Source organism: Nomascus leucogenys, chromosome 16, assembly GCF_006542625.1.
Source record: "Nomascus leucogenys isolate Asia chromosome 16, Asia_NLE_v1, whole genome shotgun sequence".
Taxonomy (NCBI): Eukaryota; Metazoa; Chordata; class Mammalia; order Primates; family Hylobatidae; genus Nomascus; species Nomascus leucogenys.
This window is the reverse complement of record NC_044396.1, coordinates 94,701,298-94,723,088: the sequence shown is the minus strand read 5'-3', so window position 1 is coordinate 94,723,088 and position 21,791 is coordinate 94,701,298. Positions and strand designations below refer to the sequence as shown.

At 57.3% G+C, this 21,791-nt stretch overlaps 2 protein-coding genes across 9 annotated transcripts in view; one reads left to right on the top strand and one right to left on the bottom strand.

Moving 5' to 3' along the window:
- Positions 1 to 391: 391 nt before the first annotated feature.
- PSCA (prostate stem cell antigen) lies at positions 392 to 11,955 on the bottom strand. Of its 3 annotated transcripts, none has more exons than XR_004026175.1 (3): positions 11,683 to 11,955; positions 1,813 to 1,920; positions 392 to 1,202 (listed from the first exon to the last, which is right to left on the bottom strand). XR_004026175.1 is itself a non-coding variant. In XM_030795065.1 (3 exons), the coding sequence occupies exons 1-3, from the start codon at positions 6,706 to 6,708 to the stop codon at positions 991 to 993; spliced, it is 414 nt and encodes a 137-aa protein (XP_030650925.1). In that variant the 5' UTR covers positions 6,709 to 7,697; the 3' UTR covers positions 392 to 990. The 3 variants fall into 3 exon arrangements, 2 of the variants coding, with proteins under 2 accessions (XP_030650925.1, XP_003280782.1); XM_030795065.1 differs by lacking the exon at positions 11,683 to 11,955 and adding an exon at positions 6,615 to 7,697; XM_003280734.3 differs by lacking the exon at positions 11,683 to 11,955 and adding an exon at positions 2,682 to 2,733.
- Positions 11,956 to 12,270: 315 nt separating this feature from the next.
- JRK (Jrk helix-turn-helix protein) overlaps positions 12,271 to 21,791 on the top strand; it is a 28,176-nt gene continuing 18,655 nt past the window's right edge. For all 6 annotated transcript variants that reach the window (XR_004026173.1, XR_004026174.1, XR_004026172.1 and 3 more), the window contains exons 1-2: positions 12,271 to 12,333; positions 15,677 to 17,720. Coding sequence is in view for 2 of the 6 variants with exons in the window: in XM_030795064.1 (XP_030650924.1) it covers positions 16,140 to 17,720 (1,581 nt within the window). In the remaining 4 variants the exon portion in view is untranslated. The remainder of the gene's footprint in view (positions 12,334 to 15,676; positions 17,721 to 21,791) is intronic.

Below are 21,791 nucleotides of genomic sequence, written 5' to 3'. Positions count from 1 at the left end.
TGCTGTATGGTGGGTGAGCAGCTGCAAAACAAATTTTGAAAAATGGGGGTGCTCAAATCAGGCCAAAGGGATGGGTGGGAGCTTGAATGGTAGCAGCCCCTCCCCCTGGAACCCTCTCCTTCCTGTGAACTTTCTGGGTCCATCCTCCCAGCAAGGAGGGGTCATAGATGAGCCGCAAGGCTCAGAGAGGTCTGGCCACATGCTCCAGGCAACACAGCAAGTGCAAGTCCTGGGAACTACCCTCCCACCCTCTGCAGGGACGTCCTCCCTTCAGGGGCCAAGCTTTGCTCCTGTCAGGGCGGAGGCTGCAGCCCACCTGACCAGGGCCTTGGTCCAGACACAGCCCCGGATCCCGTCCCCTCCTGGGGTGTGCAAGGACAGAGGGTCTCTCTGGCTTATCCAACAGGTGTTTATTAAGGGCCTATGCTGTGCTGAGGCTGCCGTTCAGGGAGCCCCAGGAATGTGAGGCCCAGCCCCTCCCTCTAGGCCTCCAGGCCCCACCTCTGGAGACTCCCAGGAACTCACGCCAACCCCTCTCCTCCAGTTCTACTCAGTCCACTTCATCTCAGCCTTTGCTGGGCCCTCCTGAGTGCCTGTCCCCTGCTGGGTGCGGGGGACACCATGGGCCAGACCTGGCTCAAGTCATAGATGGGGTGGGCAGGGAAGGCTTCCTGAGGGAAGAGGTGCCTGAGCACAGGGTTAAGGGTGGAGAATGCTGGGCCATGGAAACAGCAGCAGAGTGGGTTGGAGGGGCCGTCTGCAGGCGGATCTGTGTCACTAGAGCCGATCTGCCGGGTGGGAGTCCTGGAGAGGGCCATGGGAGGGTGAGGGTGAGGGTGAGGGCTAGGGGCGCAGAGCTACATGGTCAGACCTGTGTTAGGATGTGCCTCAGGAACCAGGACAGGCTCCCACTGGGCCGGGTGTGTGAGGAGTGGCACAGGGGCCTGGGGCACCACACCCAGTGTGGGCTGCAGCGGGGCCCCCCAGAGCCTACAGCTGGCCGGGTCCCCAGAGCAGCAGGCCCAGTGCAGGGAGCAGCGCCAGGATGGCGGCAGCCGGCTGCAGGGCACGGGCCCCGCTGGCGTTGCACAAGTCGGTGTCACAGCACGTGATGTTCTTCCTGCCCACGTAGTAGTCCTGTGAGTCATCCACGCAGTTCAAGCTGCAGCCTTTGCTGATGACGGTCAGGAGGCCAACTGCGCCTGGGGAGCAGCGGGATCCGGGGATGGGGCTGCCCTGTGTGGTCACTCGCCTGACCTGCCCCGGGCCTCCTCCTGTCCCCACCCTGCCTAAAGCTCTAGAGTCCCCCTGGGCTGGCCTCAGGATTGCAAGCGTGCGAGGGCCTGGTCTCGGCCCTGGTCTCAGCCCTATCCAGATGTCCAAGGCAGGTGGACCACCCGCTGAGCGTCAGAAATGGGGTGAGTGAGTGAGCGAGCTCAGGGATGGGGAGGGACAGACGGGTGGAGGAGTGGCAGATGGAGGATGGGGAGGGACAGACGGGTGGAGGAGTGGCAGATGGAAAAGGATGGCTGGAGGGACAGACGGGTGGAGGAGTGGCAGATGGAGGATGGGGAGGGACAGACGGGTGGAGGAGTGGAAGATGGAGGATGGGGAGGGACAGACGGGTGGAGGAGTGGCAGATGGAAAAGGATGGCTGGAGGGACAGATGCTGGGTGATTGTTGGGGGGCAGATGCAGGACGGGTGGGGGACAGGTGGAAGGAAAACAGCACATAGGTGCGGGCAGATGGCCAGAAAGATGAATAGTTCAGTGGCAGAGACCTAGGCCTGGCGGCTTTCGTCCCCCAACTCACGGATGCGCTCGGTCCAGCACTGCTCCTCCGGCTGGGTGCAGTTCTCCACCTGCAGGCAGTCCTCGTTGCTCACCTGGGCCTTGCAGGAGTAGCACAGCAGGGCAGTGCCTGTGGGGTGGAGTGGGAGGGGCCTCAGAGGCTGCCCCATAGCACTCCCCAGGAATGGGGACTCCCGGGCAGGTGGGCCTCCATGGCGGTGGCCTGAGGAAGTCCTCCGTGCCCTCTTGTCACCCTCAATGTCTCCTCCCCTTCTTCATGGCCCCCTCCTCAGTGCCTCCGAAATGTTGCCCTGTTTAGTTCCTCGGTGGCTGCTTTTGTGACTGTGTGTTTCAGAAGAGGAAGCTGCAGCTGTGGGGGTGACTGACCCTGGGACCCTGGGTTGGGAGGGTCCCACCTCAAGCAGAGCAGCTCCTTGGGACCCTCGGAAGCTGCAGTGCTGGGACTGGGCTGGATGTAGACCCCGGGGTCCTCACAGGACACCCCCAGCACCTCCCCCTTGTGCCCCCAAAAGCACTTCTTAGCCTGAGGCTTCCTGTCCCTTGCCTCCCGGCTCCTCATCAGCATCTCTGTCCATCCGTCCATCAGTCTGTCTATTTGCCCCCTAGGAGCCAGGCCCTGCCCCACGGTGGTGAAGGAGAGACTCCGTGCTGCCCCTGCAAGCCCGGGTCACAGGGGACGGCAGGGAACAGGTTGCTGCCTGGTGGTGCCAAGAGCTGCCCTGGAGGAGCGGAGGCTAGGGCGAGAGCCTCACCCCCTTCCTCTCCCTTCCTCCTTCCTTCCCCTCCTTGCCATGTGCCCTGCAGGTATCCCTCTGGCCTCCCTGGCTCACCCCTGCTCCCTTCCCTGCTGGGGGCCAGCCAAGGCCTTACCTGGCTGCAGGGCCAAGCCTGCCATCAACAGGGCAAGCAGCACAGCCTTCATGGTCACTGGTGGGCAGTGGCGGAGAGGGCCTCGGGGGACTTTATATGGCCTCAACTGGGGAGAGGCTGGACTGCCCACAGTCAACACCAGCGGGTTTCCTGGAGCCAGTGAGGGCCCCGGGGCTGGGCAGGTCCGAGTCTCCTCCCTGAGCCACCTGCACCTCCCTCTCCCTTTGTCCTTCTTTCCACCTCTGGAGGACAGAGCCTGCCCAGGGCCCTATCTCAGCCACCCCGGGCTGAGGGCTGAAACGTCCTCAAGCCCCAGATTATGCCTCTCCCACCTCCCCCACCTCACAGTGCAAGGCCCAACAAGGGAGACCCTTTCTCCAGACTCCTCCAGGCCTCGGCCTTCCAGCCAAGGATGAGGGCACCTCCCCGGGCCCTGTGCTCCTATAGAAGCTGTGCCGCCCTCCTGGGGCCCATGGCCCACGGGGTGATGAGCCTTGGTCACGGCATCATTGACAGATCAGTAGCAGGTGCTGCAAAGGAGAGGGGCAGGGGCTGTTCCGGGTATAAACCAAAAGTAACATTCTAAGGCCCCCCAGCCATCTGAGTGGAACCCTCCTCTCAGCAAGGGCTTTCCGAAGTTAACCTGAAAAACTGGTTCGGGCCACGACAGCAAAGGGTTGGATAGCCTCATTATCCCCCCTCCCTTCAGAACTCTGGAACAGCCAGTGTTAACATCAACACAGGCCTTCAGTCTGATGAGAAACATTTACCATCTATTCTCTCTGAAGCCTGCTACCTGGAGGCTTCATCTGATGATCAAGCCCTGGTCTCCACAACCCCGTATAACCCAGACATTCCTTTCTATTGATAACTCTTGCAACCGATTGCCAACCAGATGTTTAAATTCACCTATAACCTGGAAGCCCCCAGTTCCAGTTGCCCACCTTTCTGGACTAAACCAATGCATATCTTCAATATCTTTGATTGATGTCTCATGTCTCCCTAAAATGGATAACGTCAAGCTGTGCACTGACCACCTTGGGCACGTGTTCTCAGCGTCTCCTAGGGGCTGTGTCACAGGCCATGGTCCCTCATATTTGGCTCAGAATAAATGTCTTCAAATATTTTACAGAGTTTGGCTCTTTGTTGACACAGGAGACAGCCTCCCTGAGGAGGAGACCTGTTGGACAGGCCTTCATTTATGGGGCATTCAGTGTGGGCTGAGCCCTGGTCTAGGTGCTTTACCCTCAGGACCTTGAGTGACCCCTCAGCTTGGAACTTTAGCTGCAAGTGAGTTGGGGAAGTGCAGCTTTTAGCAGCCTCTGCAGTAGCAGGAGGCAGGGGCTAGGTCCAGGGCTGTATGGCCTCTGTCTTCCCCAGATCCCCTCTCCCTCCTGCTCCATGTCCTGGGAGGCTGGCCGAGCTCCCACAGGCAGGAGATGAGAGAGTTGAAGAGACAAGGTCAGGCCAGCTCTCCTGCCAGTCAGCTGGGAGGTGGTGGCAGTGGCTGTGGCCCTCTAGAGAAGGCCTAGGCTCTCCTGCCAGCAGCTGGGCGGTGGTGGCAGTGGCTGTGGCCCTCTAGCGAAGGCCCAGGTCCCGTCAGCCAGGCTTCTCCCGTCCCCCAGGCTCTGGCCAGCCTCTGGTCACTGTGCTCTCCCCCTCATCCCTGCAAGCCTGAGGGGCCGGTGGCTTCCTGCTGCTGCTGGCTTTGAGGGGAACTCATGGCCCCTGCTGTCTCCTTCAACCTGACCCCTGCCTTTGTACCTGGGCCCTGAGTTAGATAACTCTGCCTGGCAACCTTCTTGGGTATGCCGTTGTTCCTGCCGGATGCTGGTAGGTCCACTGTGGGCCGTGGCCCTGCCTGCTGCCGAGTGTGTGTCTGGAGGGAGACCGGCCCCTTCTCCCCTGACATTCTCTCGTCCCCGTTGATGGTTGTCTGGAAGGGCTCTGGCACATTTTAGGGGGTGGTGAGGATGTTGCAGGAAGGAAAAGTCTTGGGGAATCGGCCCCTCTCCCAGCAGGCCTGCACCATCCAGGAAGGCTGGTAGATGTTTCTGGGGTGTTCGGGGGACATCAGCTTCCCACTGTCTCACCTTAAGTCTGGGATCAAGGTGACACTACTGATGGGGGCAGGGACGATGCGAGACCCCACCTCCCTGGGACTCAGTGGCACCAGGAATCTGCCTTTGGGCTTCCCCCGGGGCTCCAGGTCAGCCCCTGTCCTTCTGGGGTCTCTCCTGCCTGGCTCCCTGGAACCCATTGGGTTGGGCTCTTTTCCATGGAAATTGTCTCTTCTCTGGCAAGTGAGGAGCCTGAGGCCAAGAGGGACAGGAACTTACTGGAGGCCATGCAGGGTGACTGCAGCCTCCCCCAGACTCCTTCCTTGCCCACTCTGTCCCCCCAGAACTTTCCCTCTGGACACGCCCTCCAGCCCATGTCCTGTAAGCTCAGGACAAGGGGCCTCATACAGTCATGAACTGCTTCTGTGTGTGGCTGACAGCCCCTGTCCCATCCTCCCACCCCCCGCAGCCCCAGCTCCCCGGGGCTCTGGCCACTCCTGCACAAGAAGTTTTCTTATCTGTCTCTGTATGCAAGGTGCCAGTCTGGAACTTTCCGTCCTCAAATATTTATAGGTGTGTAAGTGTTTGTTGATCTGATTTGATACACAGTGATTGCTGTAAGGCAGTGGTTCTCACGTGGGTGACTCTGCACCCCTGAGGAATGTTTGGTGATGTCTGGAGGCATCTCTGCTTGTTCCAGCTCAGGGGTGCTGCTGGCCTCTAGTGGGTGCAGGCCAAGGAGGGGGCAACACACAGGATCCCCACCACAGACTCCGCAGGCCTCAACATCCGCCACACTGAGGGTGTGGCTGGTCTGAGGATGGCCCCATGGTCACAGCTCCTATACGGAAGACCGTGGCTGTGACATTCCTAGAGCCCCACCCCTGACCACAGGTTGGGTTCTGACCTCACCCCAAAACTGAACCCTCACTGTGGTCAGTCTGAACTCTAATCCTGGTTACCTAACGAGCCCTGGTTACGGCCCCACCCTGAGTCCTAAGATTAGTCACAGCCTGAGCCCTGGCCCTGGCCACTGGCTGAGCCCTGATCCTGGCCACAGAATGAACCCTGACTGTGGTCACCCTCTGATTTTTGATCCTGGTCACAGGCTAATCCCTGTCCCCTGAATTCACACTTTGGCCATACACTGAATGCAGCCCCTGAGCCTAAACTGAGCCTGGATCTTCTGGCAGTTCTCCTTTCTGGGAAGTTCTGTCACAAGGAGCATGGCTCCCTGCACGCCCTCATGTGGTGGACAGGGGCTGACAGGCTGACTTGAGTGATGATAAAACTCCAGTCTCCCGCTCAGCTGGCTCTGTGTGAATTAAACTCTTTCTCTATTGCAATTCCCCTGTCTTGATAAATCGGCTCTATCTTGCCAGGGGTCAAAATGAACCCCCTGGGTGATCACACACTGGTGTATTTTCTTCCTCCTCTTCCTCTCTTTCGGATCCCTCCCCAGTGCCAGAATGGACTTGGTCTTTGAGAAGAGGCCCAAGGTTCCCTGAGGAATGGTAGGAGCACCTGGGGGAGCCCCATGCATCTTGGGGATCAGGCCCCAGTTCCATGCCAATCCCCACTCCCCACCAGCACCGCCCAAGTCCTGGGAGACCACGTGATCCCATGTCCCTGAGGTGGTAAACAGTCACACCAGGGAAGGAGCCGGCCTTCCTGGGAGGACTTTGCTGTCCCAGGAGACCCTGCCTTGGGAACCCCCATCCAGTGGCCCTGGGTTCTAGTCCCGCCATGTGCCTCGTATGCCCTGTGACTAAGCGTCCTCCACTGAAACACATCTGACTCTAGCATGCTCCAATTCCTGCCCCACAGAATCATGTGCAATAAAAACAGTTAGTGTGGCTTCAGTGTGACTCACCCTTGGCCTCCTTCCTCTGCTCTGCCAGTTGCCTCCAGGGACTCCAGATTTTCCTGTTTGCTCTTGGCCTTCCGCCCACCCACCCCACTGCCATGGGCCCAAAGCAGCTGGGTTCCCTGGAGATCCTGTCTTCCAGCTAGTGCAGGGGATGAGGCCGGGGCCAGGACAGCCAGACCAGGCCCTGGGGCTTCTGGGAGCCGACTCACCTTGCAGGGAGTCCCACCAACACCTTCTGGGGCCCCACACAGTCCCATGCTGGAATACACATCCCTGTGTGTAAATTTTTTTATTTCATGCAGCATTAATAAAAAAATAAAGATAGCATGTCACTTGCAAAGCCACGCTGGTGTCAGTTTGCAGCATGTTTTCTTTGGAAAAATGCCCTTGCAGATCAGGAGGAAAACCCACTGGTGCACATGGGGTGGCTGGGGGCACTCAGTGCCAAGCCCTCATTTGGGTTCTGGAAATGAAGGCCATGACTTGCAAGCTGTGTGTGTGTGATATGTGACTGTGAGGGTTTGTATGTGCAAACTTGTGAGAGAGGACGCTTGTCTGTGCATGTGGATCAAATGTGCAAGTGTGTGGCATGTGTAAATGCGAGTGAGTGTGGGTGTGTGCACGGGTTGTGTGAGCAAAAGCATGTGTGTAAATGTGGGTGTGTGTTGGGGCCGCCAAGTCCTGAGGGCTGCGCAGCTTGGAGCCCCTCAGAGGCATTTTCCCCCAAGCTCGCCCAGGTGGGGCCCACAGGCCCTCCCCATCTCTAACTCCCCCAGGGCCCTGTGTTCCCAGAGGAGGTGCCTTTTCCTGGATCTCACAAAGGTGCCATCAGGGCCCTGCTCCAAACCAGCTCCCCTCCTGCCTGGGCACTAAGGTGGAGATGGGCACTGCCCTGGCCCCTGCCCCACCAGCCAGGCCCCTCGGCCTCCAGTGACGCTCAGAACCGCCCCTGCTGCTCTGCACCCTCTGCTCGTGCCACTCCCCCTTCCTGGAGTGAACTCAGATTTGGGAGGAGACCCAAGGCACACCCTTCCCTTCCAGCTGGGCACAGCCTCACCAGCACCCCCAGCCACCGCTGCTGTGAGAGGCCTGTCATCCAGAGACCTCCAGAGGGAGGGCTGGCTGGGACTGCCCCCACCTGAGGCCTCCAGAACCTGAGCAAAGGACACTGCCGGGTACAGGCCCACCTCCAGGCAGCGGGAATAGCAGGCACGGGGGACAGCCCACGGGCTTGGGAGAGGACAGTGAGGGGTTAGCTCCGGCGTGGCCTTGTGGCCCAGCGAGGACCTGGGCTGTATTCAGAGTGCACAGGCTTATTTGGGCAGGGGGAGTGATTGGCCCTGTCAAAGGCCACTCTGACTGTGGGTGGAGATGGGGAAGCCAGTGCGGAAGGAGGCTGGTGCAATGGCCCAAGCGTGGTCTGGCGGCTCTGCTCTGTGAACTTGGGGCATGGCCGGGGGAAGGGAGTCCTCAGTGCCAGCCCCCAGGAGATAATGGAAACTGCCTTTGTAAAAGTTATAACAGTGAGAAAATGGTGACAGTGAAGGAGATCTGATCTAACTGACAGCCAGTTAATCCCAAACTGCCCCTAGTCATTTCTGGGCATAATAGCCGTTTCCCCAAACTCAGCCGTCTTTGTAAAGCTAATGAAAGGCCACCACTGCCTTAGGAAGATGAGGGGAGTCTGAGTTCTGCTGAGGTGTAGACTTAAACGATCCCTAGCCATTATTCCAGGGAACACAAGATTTGCAACTCCCCCAATTACTCCTGCAAGTGACATCACTATTGTGATCCTAAGATTGGCCTTTTGAGATGTCGTTTCAGGTTTTTGCATGTCTAATGACTGATGGATGGCTCTAGCGAGGCCCACCAACCCCGCAGCTGGTCCTGTGGCCCCACCTGGATGCAAACTCAGTGCACAGGGCCATTTTCCATATCCCCAGCCAACCAGCAGTACCCATTCCCTGGCCCACAAACTCTCCTTGAAAAACCCTAGCATCCGAATTTTCTGAGAGGCTGATTTGAGTGATAATAAAACTCTGGTCTCCCGTTCAGCTGGCTCTGCATGAATTAAACACTTTCTCTATTGCAATTGCCCTGTCTTGATAAATCGGCTCTATCTTGCCAGGGGTCAAAATGAACCCACTGGGTGATTACACACTAGTGTATTTTCTTCCTTCTCTTCCTCTTTTTCTGACCCCTCCCAGTGCCAGAATGGAATTGGTCCTCGAGAAGAGGCCCAAGTTTCCCTGAGTAATGGTAGGAGCACCTGGAGGAGCCCCATGCATCTTGGGATCAGGCCCCAGTTTCATGCCAATCCCCACTGCCCACCAGCACCGTCCAAGTCCTGGGAGACCACGTGATCCAATGTCCCTGAGGTGGCAGTGATATAGGAGTTAAAAATATTTAGGCAGATAGTGAGGGTAAGGAAGTCCTCAGGAAGGTTTTCCTTTTAATGAAAAGCAGCCCCCAAATCATTTTCTTTTCTAACAAAGAGCAGCCTGTAAAAGCGAGCCGCAAACACAAGACAAGCAAGCTGGAAGCTTGCACGGGTGAATGCCAGCAGTTGTGCCAATAGGAAAAAGCTACCTGGGACTAGGCATGATCAAAATGGCAGCTCCATCTTCCCTTCTCTTTGCCAGCCATGTGTACAGTAGGGAGCAGACAAGATGGTGCTGGCCAAGTAGAAGCCCATTTGCATAATAAAATTAGGGTGGGGCAACCAGCCTTCCCCACGCCATATGTAAACATCACCCTTGGTCATACCAATCTGTGGGCCCTTTTAAATCAGACACTGCCTCCTCAAGCCTGCCTATAAAATCTACTGGGGTCTGCTGCAGGCCGGCTTTTCTCTTTTGGACACCTCTTTTGAAAGAGAGGGCTGCTCCCTTCTCTCCTTTCTTCTGTCTATTAAACTTTCTGCTCCTTAACCCATCCACATGAGTCCATGTCCTTAATCTTCTTGGTGTGAGACAATGAACCCCAGGAATTTACCCCAGACAATGATGCTGCTTCAGCAGCAGAGTCGCACCAGGGATGGAGCCAGCCTTCCCGGGGAGGGAGGACTTCGCTGTCCCAGGAGACCCTGCCACGGGAGCCCCAGTCCAGTGACCTGGGTTCTAGTCCCACCATGTGCCTGGTATGCTCCGTGACTCAGCCTCCTCCTCTGTGAAACACATCTGACTCTAGCATGGCCAAATTCCTGCCCCATAGAATCATGTGCAATGAAAACAGTTGGTTTCCAGCTACTAAGTTTTGGGTGGTTTTTGATGCAGCAGTTGATAGCTGTATGGGGGTAAGGGCAGAAACGGAGACTGGGGAGGAGGCAAGACCACAAAGGTGTGGATAGGGGAGGGCAGTTGTAGGGGGTGAGAAGAGGCCAAACACTGCCTGGATTTTGAGGATAGAGGATCTGGATATGAGGGATGGAGATTGTCGAGGCTGAGCCTGAGTGAACAGCAAGGTGAGTTGCCATTCATGAAAGTGGGGGCAATGCAGATGGAGCAAGGCTGGGCTGGAGGATCAAAGCTAAGCAGAGACATTGGCTAGCACATAGGAGTCTGGATTTCTGGGGAGGGGCCCTGGCAGGAGACATGAATTTAGTCATTGCCAGTGTTGGATGGTATTTAACGGCATGACACTGGAGGAGATCACCCAGGGAATGGGGATTGGTTGAACAAAAAGGGCCAAAGAACGGCCTGGTCAGTAAGGAACCAGCAAGGGACGGTGAGGAAGAGAAGAACCAGAGGGTGGGACGGTCCTGGGAGCCCAGGGAACAATGGAACTAAGGACGAGTGAGCTGGCGTGTGGGCTCGTGCCTGGAATCCCAGCGTTTTGGGATCGCTTGAGTCCATGAGCTCGAGACCAGGCTAGGCAACACAGCTAGACCTCGTTTCTACAAAAAATTAAAAAGATAGGTGAGACAGTGCATGCTTGTAGTCCCAGCTACTCTGGGGGCTGAGGCAGGAGGATCCCTTGAGCCCAGGAGGTTCCCTTGAGCCCAGGAGGTTGAAGCTGTGGTGAGGAGAATGCACCACTGCACTCCAGCCTGGGCAACAGAGTGAGACCCTGCCTCAAAAAAGGAAAAAGGAGGAGTGAGCTACCCAAATCTGTATTTGTAACTTATTGCTGTCCTAACAAATTGCCATAAACGTGGTGATCTGAAATAATACAAATTTATATCTTACAGCTCTGGGGGTCAGAAGTCTAATGGGACAATGAGCGTCATGGGCTAAGATCAAGGGGTCAGCAGGCTGCATTCCTTCTGTTGGCTCCAGGAGAGGCCCTGTTTCCTTGTCTCTCCCAGCCTCTAGAAGCCGCTCATAGTCCTTGGCTTGTGGCCCCTTCCTCCGTATTCAAAGCACATCACTCCAACCCCTGTGTCTGTTGTCACATTTCCTTTTCTCTCTGCTTTCATCCCACTGTCCTCTCACTTGGCTTCGTAACTCCCACAAGAACCCCTGTGATGGCACCTGCCCTCCTATCTGAACCCATGGGCTCTGCATCCAGATGGAACCAACCGAAGATACAAACAATTCAGAACAAAACCTGTATCTGTACTGAACATGTACAAACTTTTCCCTTGTCACTATTCCCTAAACAATACTGTATAACAACTATCTACATAGCGCTTACATTGTATTAGGTGTTATAAGTAATCTAGAGGTGACTTAAAGTATACGGGAAGATGTGTGTAGGTTATATGCAAATACGAAGCCATTTTATGTAAGGGATTTGAGCATTAAGGATTTTAGCATCCTTGAGAGGTGCTGGAACCAATCCTCTATGGATACCCAGGGATGACCGTACATTGGGCTCACCCGATAAACGTAAGAATCTCCCCATCTAAAGAATCTTAACTTCAATTGCATTTGCAGTCCCTTTTGCCATGTAAGTAATGTATTCACAAGACCTGGAGGTTAGGATGTGGACATCCTTGGAGGGCCATTATTCTGCCCACCACAGTCCACCCTCCAGTTTCCAAAGATTTGCATGGGCAAAATCCACGCACCCATCTCAAGGTCCTCCGCAGCCTCAACTCATTACAGCACCAACTCAGGTCCATACTCACTTAAGTCGCACTCAGTTCAAAAGTTTCAAATCCCATCGTCTGAATCATCTAAATTGGGTAGGGATGGGACCCCAACTAATGTAAGGGGGTCAAGCAGGCGGGTTGAGCACTGGTCCTGGCAACTGGAAGGCAGCACTGCCCTCCCGGCATCAGAAGCGGCACCGGGAAGGCTGTCCTGGGCTGGGCGGCACGAAACCCTGGGCGCCTGTGGCTGCCCCAGAACTGCAAGAGCCCCAACGCCTTCAGCGCAGGGTTCACTGTCATGAAAGGAATGTGACGCCCCACGCCCATTCTACAGATGGAGAGAGCAGCGCGGAGCCCAGGGCCCAGGCCGCACGCCCCACCTTCGCCCCGTTTCCTCTCTCCCCTCCCTGCCCGCGCCTTCTCCCCTCCCACGCCTCCCCCCACCCTGGGACCCCCCCCACTCCTCTCCTCCCCCCTCTCCTCCAGGCCTCCTCCCCTCCCACGCCCTCCGTTGCCACCCAGCTCTGTGAATGCCCGAGTCTGGCTCCCAGACACCACCGAGTGCCGAGTCCTCCAGCCTGTCTAGAGCGTCCCGGAAGTAGCCGGGGGAAGACGAGGAGGCGCGGACTGGAAGAGAACAGAGTGGCCGGCACTTCCGGCCGGCGGCCGCCGTTCTGGGTGAGCAGGGTGAGTAGCGTCCTGGCTTGAGGTGCTGGGCGGCCAGGTCGGGCCGGGTGGGCGCGGGCGGCGCGGGCGGGAGCCGCAGTCTGGGCAGGCGGGCGCGCGGGGCGGGGGGCTGGGCGGGGCTGGTCGCCAGGCTGCGGGTCCCGACCCAGCCGCGGGCGGCAGCGCCCCCTCCCGGGAGCCGCGCTCGGAACCCGAAGCCCTGTGCTTCCCGCGCGACCCCCGCGGCTTGAGCGCGCGGCCCCCGAGCCGAACCCACCCCTCGCCGGCGGGCCTGGCCTTGACGCCCCAGCCCGGACCCTTCCTGCGCTTCCACTTTCAGAGAGGCGTGGTCACGAGGTCCGCTTGCCCTTAAAAAACCAGACCGAGACTTTTTTTTTCTTTTTTTTTCTCCATTTTTGTTTTTGCTCTTGTCCCAGACTGAATTTCTCCCCGCAAACGGGGACCCTGGGGTACGGACGCCTTTTAAGCGAGCCTCGCCAGTAGCCCAGCGCTCTCCCTGCGCCAGGATCCCCCAGCGTGGAGGGCTCCTAGCGGAACTCGGCGCCGGCTCCCGGGCGCTCTCTGCGGGGCGCACGGCCCCAGGCTTTCTGTCCCATCCTCCTCTGTCCCATCCTCTCCTTCTGACCCCCAGCTCACCTCTTCCCCCAGGCCCAGAATGCGACTTGTTTTTTGAGTATTTCTCCTTAATATTCTCCATACCCCCCAACACACACACACACACACACAGACACACACACACTCTATGCCCTTGCGAAGGTTGTTTCCCGCTTTCCCCCCGCGTTTCTCAGGACCTCTTCCCGTCACGCAGGACAGAGTCGGCCCCAGCGCCGGCCTCTTAGGCCTCCCGTTTCTTGTCTGTGCCTTGGGCACGGGAGAATTCCATGTTTCATCCCGTGTTCACGTGGCCTCGGGGATCAGTGCTTCCCCTCCAGTCGCAAGGCAAGAAACCACCCTAATTTCGGGGAGACATGGAAACCCACAGTAGCTTGTGAGGGACTGACTCGGGACTGGGATGCAGAGAAAAGCGTCCTGGAGGAGACAGCACCAGACACGGGCTCCACGTGGACACGTCTCCATGCCTGACGTGCAGGTGTGGCAGCATGACACAAAGTGGCTGAACACACTGTTGTCCCACTTGCAAGACCAAAAACTTCCTTTCAAAATAAAATTCAGATATTCCTTATGAAACAAGTTTAGCCACTTTGTGTCATGCTGCCACACCTGCACGTCAGGCATGGAGACGTGTCCACGTGGAGCCCGTGTCTGGTGCTGTCTCCTCCAGGACGCTTTTCTCTGCATCCCAGTCCCCAGTTAGTCCTTCACAAGCTACTGTGGGATTCCGTGTCTCCCCCAGTTTTTCTACAGCGGGATCATATTAAAAATCTCGAGGGTGGATTGTGGCCTTGCCTTCCCTCCTGTTCCCCATGGTGAGATGCACATAGCTCACTGTGCTGTGCCAGACCACACACACGTCACACCGTCACCCTCAGCGAACAATGCAGGATCCTTAAGGGACCAGCCCACATTTTGCAGACCAGGAAACTGACTCCGGAAGAGGACAGTACTCACCCAGAGGTGGCAGCCGACAAGCCTAGAATTTTTGTTTGGAGCTTTTGCTGCATTTGATTGCACTCCTCATTTCTCTTGAGCTCTGGCCTCAAAGGGCTGCGTTTCTGCACTCCACGTGTAAGTAGGCCTTTGGCCACATGCTCTGCATGGAGTTGGCAGAACCAGCTATGGTAAGGGTGCGGGAGGGAGGTGGGAACTCCAGGAGTCCATCCTCAAGTACTGCTGGCCTGCGGAGGAGTGAGAGGGGAGGGAGACCCCAGGCCTGCCCATAGCACGTCTGCTGAGGTGGCCAGCTGAGCTGCTCGGTGTTGGGGCAAACAGCTTTTCAGCCCTCACCACCCCCACCAGCGTCTTACTGGGTGAAGTGCATTGCAGGCCCTGACTCCATAGTCTGCCCTGGTCTCACAGGGATGCGCCCTCTGTGCCCTGCCAGTCGGCTCAGGTGTAGGGAGGGGTGTGGGGTGTTCCGCACAGTTGTTACGAGAGGGTGGAATTGTCCACCTAGAAGGGATGAGAGTGACCCACGTTCTCTTTATATAGGAGAAGAGTGAGAAGTTAGTTGAAAACTCCAACAGAAAGATGTGTTTGATTAGAGCTGCGATGTTTCTATGTCATTTTCCTTCATATTGGTCAAAGGTGTGTATGAAACTTAAAAGCAAGCATTTCATAGGGTGCACAGCTGGCCCAGGAAGAACCCTTGCTCCCAGGGGGCCATCAGGTGTCCTGGCATTTGCTTCTGGCGTGAATTAGTCATTTGTTCATAGAGCCTCCCAAATTAGCAAGTGCTAAAGAAGTTCCTGCCCTGGGCTAGCTTGGTCCTGTGTCCTCTGAGTGTGTATGTGTCAGTGAGGTTGGGTGGCTGTGTGTGTGTGTGTGTATGTGTGTGTGTGTGTCTGTCCATGTCTGGCAGGCTGTGGTCGTGGAGCCAGGTGGACAGGCAGCACTAGAGCCTGGGGTTTCAGAGACCAGCGGCTCAGTGTGGCTGCCTGGGGCAGGGTACCCTGAGCTGAGCTTGAGGAGTCCCCTCTGGAAGAGGCCTGGAATGGTCACAGCTGTCTGTCTGCTGCGGCTCCTAGTAGACGCATTTGAGTGTGTGTGGTCAGGGAGGTCAGAGGATGATTGAGAAACTGGCAGCACCTCCTAGCCCTTGGAGGAGCTTGAGGCCTGCTATTCTAGAGAAACTTCTAACGCCTCGTTTTCTAGAGGTAGTTTGGGGCTCTGTGTTGGAGAGGAGTTTAGAGACCTGCTCCAGATGGGGTTTGTAAGGTCTTCGGCGGGGAGGGTAGTGAGGAAGTCCTCCTTCCTGCATCCCTCCACCCCCGCCTCTGCTCCTCTAGGAGGAATAAGGGATTTGAGAAGGTGGCCAGCTCAGGCACCTTCAGCAAGAAGCTTAGTCTGGGCGAGTAGGAGGTTTGTTCTTGGGTCTGCCCAGCATCGGACTTCCTGGCTTCCTCTGATGGCTTCTGCCTGAGCGCTTCCCCAGGAAAGGCCGGGCTGCTCCTGTGAGATCCACGTCTCGTTTCCAGCCCTAGCGAATGGCTTCAGTTTGCTTGGTGGGAGTTGGGCAGAGTCCACCTGAGCAGCACATCCAGGGGCTGGGCAGGCTGGGCTGCTCCCGGGGCCACCCTCTCCCCACAGTGCGTGCTAGCGCTTGCGTGGGTCCTCTCAATAGCACTTGAGTTTCTGCTGGAGCATCCCACTGAGGATAGAGTCGTGAGGATGCCAGGTGTGTCCTGGGCGTGCCCCATCACTTTCTCTTCCCTCTGCTTTCCAGCCCCTGAAGTGCTGTGCCTGCAGATACCATTGTGGACCCTGGAGAGGCACCCTGCTACTTACGCGGTAAAACCTCTACCACCCCAAACCTGGTCAGTTTGAGGGGAGCCGCTGCCACAGTATCCACAGAGAAGGCCGGAGTTCCAGCCGTGTGGGGCAGCAGAGGGGAGTCTGACAGGGTCACCTCCTCCACAGAGAGAACTGGCAGCTGACTGCACTGCCAGGAGCCAAGGCCTGGGTGTGTGGAGCCTGGAAGACCAGGGATACCTGAGGCAGGAGGTGCAGCGTGTGGAGTGAGGAACCCGAGAGGGGCTGGGGCCCGTGCTCAGCATCAGCAGAGCAGGCAGGCAGAGTGGAGAGGGAGAGACGGAGCCCCAGAAGGGGAGCAGGAGGAGGCGGAAGTAGTGGCAGCAGCCCAGGCCAGGCGTGTGTCCTGCAAGTGCTAGGACCAGCCACCCCTCCCCATGGCCTCCAAGCCGGCTGCCGGGAAGAGCAGAGGGGAGAAGCGGAAGAGGGTGGTGCTGACCCTGAAGGAGAAGATTGACATCTGCACGCGCCTGGAGAAGGGCGAGAGCCGGAAGGCACTGATGCAGGAGTACAACGTGGGCATGTCCACCCTCTATGACATCAGGGCGCACAAGGCGCAGCTGCTCCGGTTCTTCGCCAGCTCGGACTCCAACAAGGCACTGGAGCAGCGGCGCACGCTGCACACACCCAAGCTGGAGCACCTGGACCGTGTCCTGTATGAGTGGTTCCTGGGGAAGCGCTCCGAGGGCGTCCCCGTGTCAGGCCCCATGCTCATCGAGAAGGCCAAGGACTTCTACGAGCAGATGCAGCTCACTGAGCCCTGCGTGTTCTCCGGAGGGTGGCTCTGGCGCTTTAAGGCCAGACATGGCATTAAAAAGCTAGATGCGTCCAGTGAAAAGCAGGCAGCCGACCACCAGGCCGCGGAGCAGTTCTGTGCATTTTTCAGGAGCTTGGCTGCCGAGCACGGGCTGTCTGCCGAGCAGGTTTACAACGCCGACGAGACTGGCCTTTTCTGGCGGTGCCTGCCAAATCCCACTCCGGAAGGCGGGGCTGTGCCTGGCCTCAAGCAGGGCAAGGACCGGCTGACCGTGCTGATGTGTGCCAACGCTACGGGCTCCCACAGGCTCAAGCCCTTGGCCATCGGGAAGTGCAGCGGTCCCAGGGCTTTCAAAGGCATCCAGCACCTGCCCGTCGCCTATAAGGCCCAGGGGAATGCCTGGGTGGACAAGGAGATTTTTTCTGATTGGTTCCATCATATCTTTGTGCCCTCGGTGAGAGAGCACCTCAGAACCATAGGTTTGCCTGAAGATAGCAAAGCCGTTCTCTTGCTGGACAGCTCCCGGGCTCACCCGCAGGAGGCCGAGCTGGTGTCCAGTAACATTTTCACCATCTTCCTGCCTGCCAGCGTGGCCTCATTGGTGCAGCCCATGGAGCAGGGCATTCGGAGAGATTTCATGAGGAACTTCATTAACCCTCCGGCCCCCCTGCAGGGCCCCCACGCCCGCTACAACATGAATGATGCCATATTCAGTGTGGCCTGTGCCTGGAATGCAGTGCCTAGCCACGTCTTCAGGCGGGCCTGGAGGAAGCTGTGGCCATCGGCTGTGTTTGCTGAAGGCTCCTCCTCTGAGGAGGAGGTGGAGGCAGAGCGCTTCCAAGCGAAGCCCCACAACAAGTCCTTTGCGCACATCCTGGAGCTTGTGAAGGAAGGCTCCTCCTGCCCGGGCCAGCTTCGCCAGCGCCAGGCCGCCAGCTGGGGTGTAGCGGGAAGGGAGGCAGAAGGGGGACGGCCCCCTGCTGCCACGTTGCCAGCAGAGGTTGTGTGGAGTTCAGAAAAGACTCCAAAAGCTGACCAGGACGGCGGAGGAGATCCTGGTGAGGGCGAGGAGGCGGCCTGGGAGCAGGCGGCCATGGCCTTCGACGCAGTCCTGCGCTTTGCGGAGCAGCAGCCATGCTTCAGTGCGCAGGAAGTGGGGCAGCTGCGGGCGCTGCGTGCCGTGTTCCGGAGCCAGCAGCAGGTGAGGAGGCGGCGTGGTGCCCTCGGGGCTGTGGTCAAGGTTGAAGCCCTCCAGGAGGGCCCTGGTGGCTGCGGGGCCACAGCTCAGTCTCCCTTGCCCTGCTCATCCACAGCAGGTGACAACTGATGGCTTCTCTGCCCTGCCCTGGCCACTGGCCCTGTTTCTCCCCACACCCTGGAGTGGCATGGTCCTGTGCCCTGACCCCACCTGAGGCAGGAGGGCGTGTGCAGACACTCAAGAGCCCTTCCAGGAGCGGGTCACCCACGGGTGTGGCTCAGGTGCCCAGGATGGTCCGTGCCCGAGGTACCTGTCAATACAGGTTTTATATCACTTGGCGTGTCATCTGAAAGTGAGGAAATGTTTTGGAAGGGTCCACCCTAGCCTAGAACAAGCCAGAGCCTCACCCTGGCTGGAATGGGGGCCAGGCTGGGCCGATCTGGCTTCCTGTTCACTGGCTGATCATTGCAGTATCAGAGGGTGGAGATGTCTGTCTGTCCACGTGGAGAGAAGTTGCCCTCCAGGCCGACAGGAGGCCATGCCCATCGCCCCTGGACAGGCTTCGTCTCAGAAGGCTCTATCTGCTGGGCTGGCGGCCGTCCCTGTGTTGGGTGGACCCCGAGCACAGTTGCCTGAGGTCCGATGGCCGAGAGCTGGGACTCAGTTCTTGGCCTGCTAGCGGCTGAACAGGCCGCACGTCTCACTTCAGTCGTGGCCTCATTCAGCAGAATGACTCTGGAACCATCCTCTGTTACCCGCAGATCCCATCCCATGGGCTCTGGCCCCAAGATGTGGGGGGGCCCCAAGATGTTGACTTGGTAGAGTTCCTTTCCGGGAAGAAAGTAGGAGTGGCTGACCAGGCCCTGCTCATCACCCGGATAGAGGACACGGACCCTGCGTGGTATTTTGGCATTTTGGCTCAGAGTCCAATGTACCACGTTGCCCAGAATTTCATACTTATGGCCTTTACATGAATACGTCTTGATCAGACATTCAGAGATTAGTCTTAGGTTTGCACGTAAGTCACTGAAAACAGTAAAACAGGCTGCTTAGATTTCCAGCAGTATGTGTGCTCTTATCCCTAGCTGTTAGCACGTTAGTAATACTTTTGGGGAGGAGTTGTCTGTCCTAGTCAGTTTTCACAGAGGCGGTTGTAAGAGGATGCGGTTATTTTCTCCATGTCTGTAGCTGCTTTGCAGCATCTCCATTTCACGGGCAACACTCACTGCCTGCAGCTGAGATTCCAGAACGCCCTGTGTCCACAGTGTTAGCCTCGTCTTTGAGCGAGCGTGAAATAGGTGCATTGTCCTTTTCTTGAGGCAGGGTCTCACTCCGTTGACCAGGCTGGAGTGAAGTGGTGTGATCACAGCTCACTGCAGCCTTGACCTCCCTGGCTTGAGTGATCCTCCCGCTCCAGCCTCCTGAGTAGCTGGGACTAGAGGCGCGCACCACCACCCCTACCTTTTTATTTTTTTGTAGAGACAGGGTCTACTATGTTGCCCAGGCTGGTCTTGAACTCTTGGCCTCAAGCGATCCTCCTTCCTCATCCTCCTAAAGTGCTGGGATTACAGGCGTGAGCCACAGCACTCGGCCTAAATAGGTTTTTCTTGCTATGTTATTTTTAGTGCTTTGCCCTTGAATTCTTTTCCTCTCTTAAATTCATATCATTTGGCCGAGTCAGCACGTAGTTTGCATTCCAGCGTCTGCTGTTGATTCCATTGAAACCTCTGTTCTCATGAGGGGGAGGATTTGGCTCGCTGTGGTTTCTTGTATTTTCACATCTCTGTAGATACGGAGGCAAAAGTCATTGCTGACAGAGCCCTGCCTATGTCCTGGAAGTGTGTGTTTCTTGCTTTGAATGCATGTGTGAAGATTATAAAAGCCAAATAGTTTTTAAAGATCTCGGTGCTGAACGACAGTCCCAGTTCCCATTTGGGTCCCATTGCCTTCGTGGTGTCACCCGCACTGTTTGCTTCATTGTCTGGGGAACTTCTGCACATCCGTGTACTTTGTGCCGTTTCTGGGCTCACGTGTCACTCCTAGCAGAGCCCCTTAACCAAGATTGCTGGATCGCAGCTGCTTGAGGCAACACAGGAGGTTAGAACATGTCCCGAAGGCTCTGAAGCAGCAGGACATCCTGGGTGGGTGCAGCTGGGGAGGGCACGGGCAGGCCGGCTGGCCGAGCTCCTGGCTGGCTCTCCTGAGTCCTCTGGAGATGGCTTGTCCCTGTCAGACTGTAGCTCTTCAGGACCTGAGTTCTTCTCGCTCTTGACCTGCTCCTGTGCTGACTGTGCTGGGCTGATGGGTAGGCACTTGTCCCCAGTGAGTGGCTGTGTCCTCAGGGTGCCCCTCTTCCAGACCAACTGCAGCAAGGCCTGGAGCCTGACTCTGGGCGCAGCCCCCGTGGCTGGAATCCCTTGTGCCACCCAGCGGATTCAGGCCCTGCTCCTCCTGCAGCCCCTTCTCACCTGGGCTCGCTGCTGGAGGTCTCCCTGGAGTGAGGTTTTCAGGGAGCCCAGAGCGTACTCATCTCTGAGCTGCTGGGCCCAGCTGCCTGGCGCATACCTCCTGCCTCTGTCCCCCAGATCGCTTTATGGAGACGCCGTGTCCCCCGAACACTTTGTTTTCACTTCCTGACCAGTCTCAGAAGCTCAAGTGGTTGAATGTTTTAGCCTCAGAATCATTTTCCCTAAGCCCTCTCAGGTGGAGCCCCGCTGTACCAGACGCCACAGCACAGCTCTGTGAGGCTTTGTCTCTTCACTGTTTCTGGGGCTGCTGAGGCCCCTGGGAAGCCCTGGAGCTTGTCAGGGCAGAGTGCGAAAGTCTCCAGTCCCGTTTAAATGCCCCCCCCACAAGCCTATATCTGTGAGCACCGGGCCGGAGCCACTCCCTGTCTTCTCACAGTGCCCCTACAAGTTGCAGCCTCAGTTCTCCAGTGGCTAGCGGGGCAGCAGGTGCTGTGACATATGGTTTGGGACCTCTGTGGCTGCTTCCAGCCTGCTGATAGAACCTCTTTCCACCACTGCCTTCACCTTTGGGGTGGCACCTGAGTGCTCAGGCCTGAGGGCGCTCCTTTGTCCTCACTTGGGACAGGCAGCCTCCAATCTGGGCGCTCCCATCCCTCGGGATGCCCAGGAGAGGCCATACTTTCAGGGTGGCATGGTGAATTCAGGGGTTAGGATGGGTAGGTGGTCTTTCAGCCCCTTCTGCCTTGGGGTTGGTTTACAGAACACCTGTCCTGCCTGTGCCAACCTGGCCCTCTGTGGGCACCCCAGGCACACTGTCCTGGAAGTTGTTTGTCTCCTGCATAGGAGAGTCTAGAGCAGACCTTGCCCTGGGCCTGTCTGTGCATGGCTGAGCATGCGATGGAGATGACTTGGGCCGCCCCTGACGCTGCAGGCCACCGTTCTTATCCAATGGGCCAAGTGATTGATTGCTAGTGGTGGGTTGATTGGCAGAAAGGAAGTTGCAGCCCCTGCCCACGGCTTCCCCAGCTCGTTGGGGTTGGAGGACTGTCATCAGTTGTCCCCAGTTAAAGTCCATTTGGAGGAGGTTCAGGGTCCCAGTGGCTGGATGTGCTTCTGGAGGAACAGGGTTTGAGGCAGGGGTTTGCAGAAGGTGTAGACTGCATCCATTCTTGGGAGGCTGTGGCACAAGGCAGCGAAACTTGGGACAAATCAAGACCCATCCACACTGCACCTCAGGGACTTCACCTCATGCCCCATATAAATGTGCTTATTGGGGGGCCGGGTGTGGTGGCTCCTGCCTGAAATCCCAGCACTCTGGAAGGCCAAGGCAGGCGGATCACTTTAGTTCAGGAGTTTGAAACCAGCCTGGGCAACATAGGGAGACCCCATCTCTGCAGAAAATAAAAGAAAATGAGCCAGGTGTGGTGGTGTGTGCCTGTAACCCCAGCTACTCAGGAAGCCGAGGCGGGAGGATCCCCAAGCCCAGGAGTTCGAGGCTGCAGTGAGTTATGGCCTCTGCACTCCAGCCTGGGTGACAGAGTGAGAGACCTTATCTCTAAAAAAAAAAAATAAATAAAATGTGCTTTGGGGTCAGGCGTGGAGATGA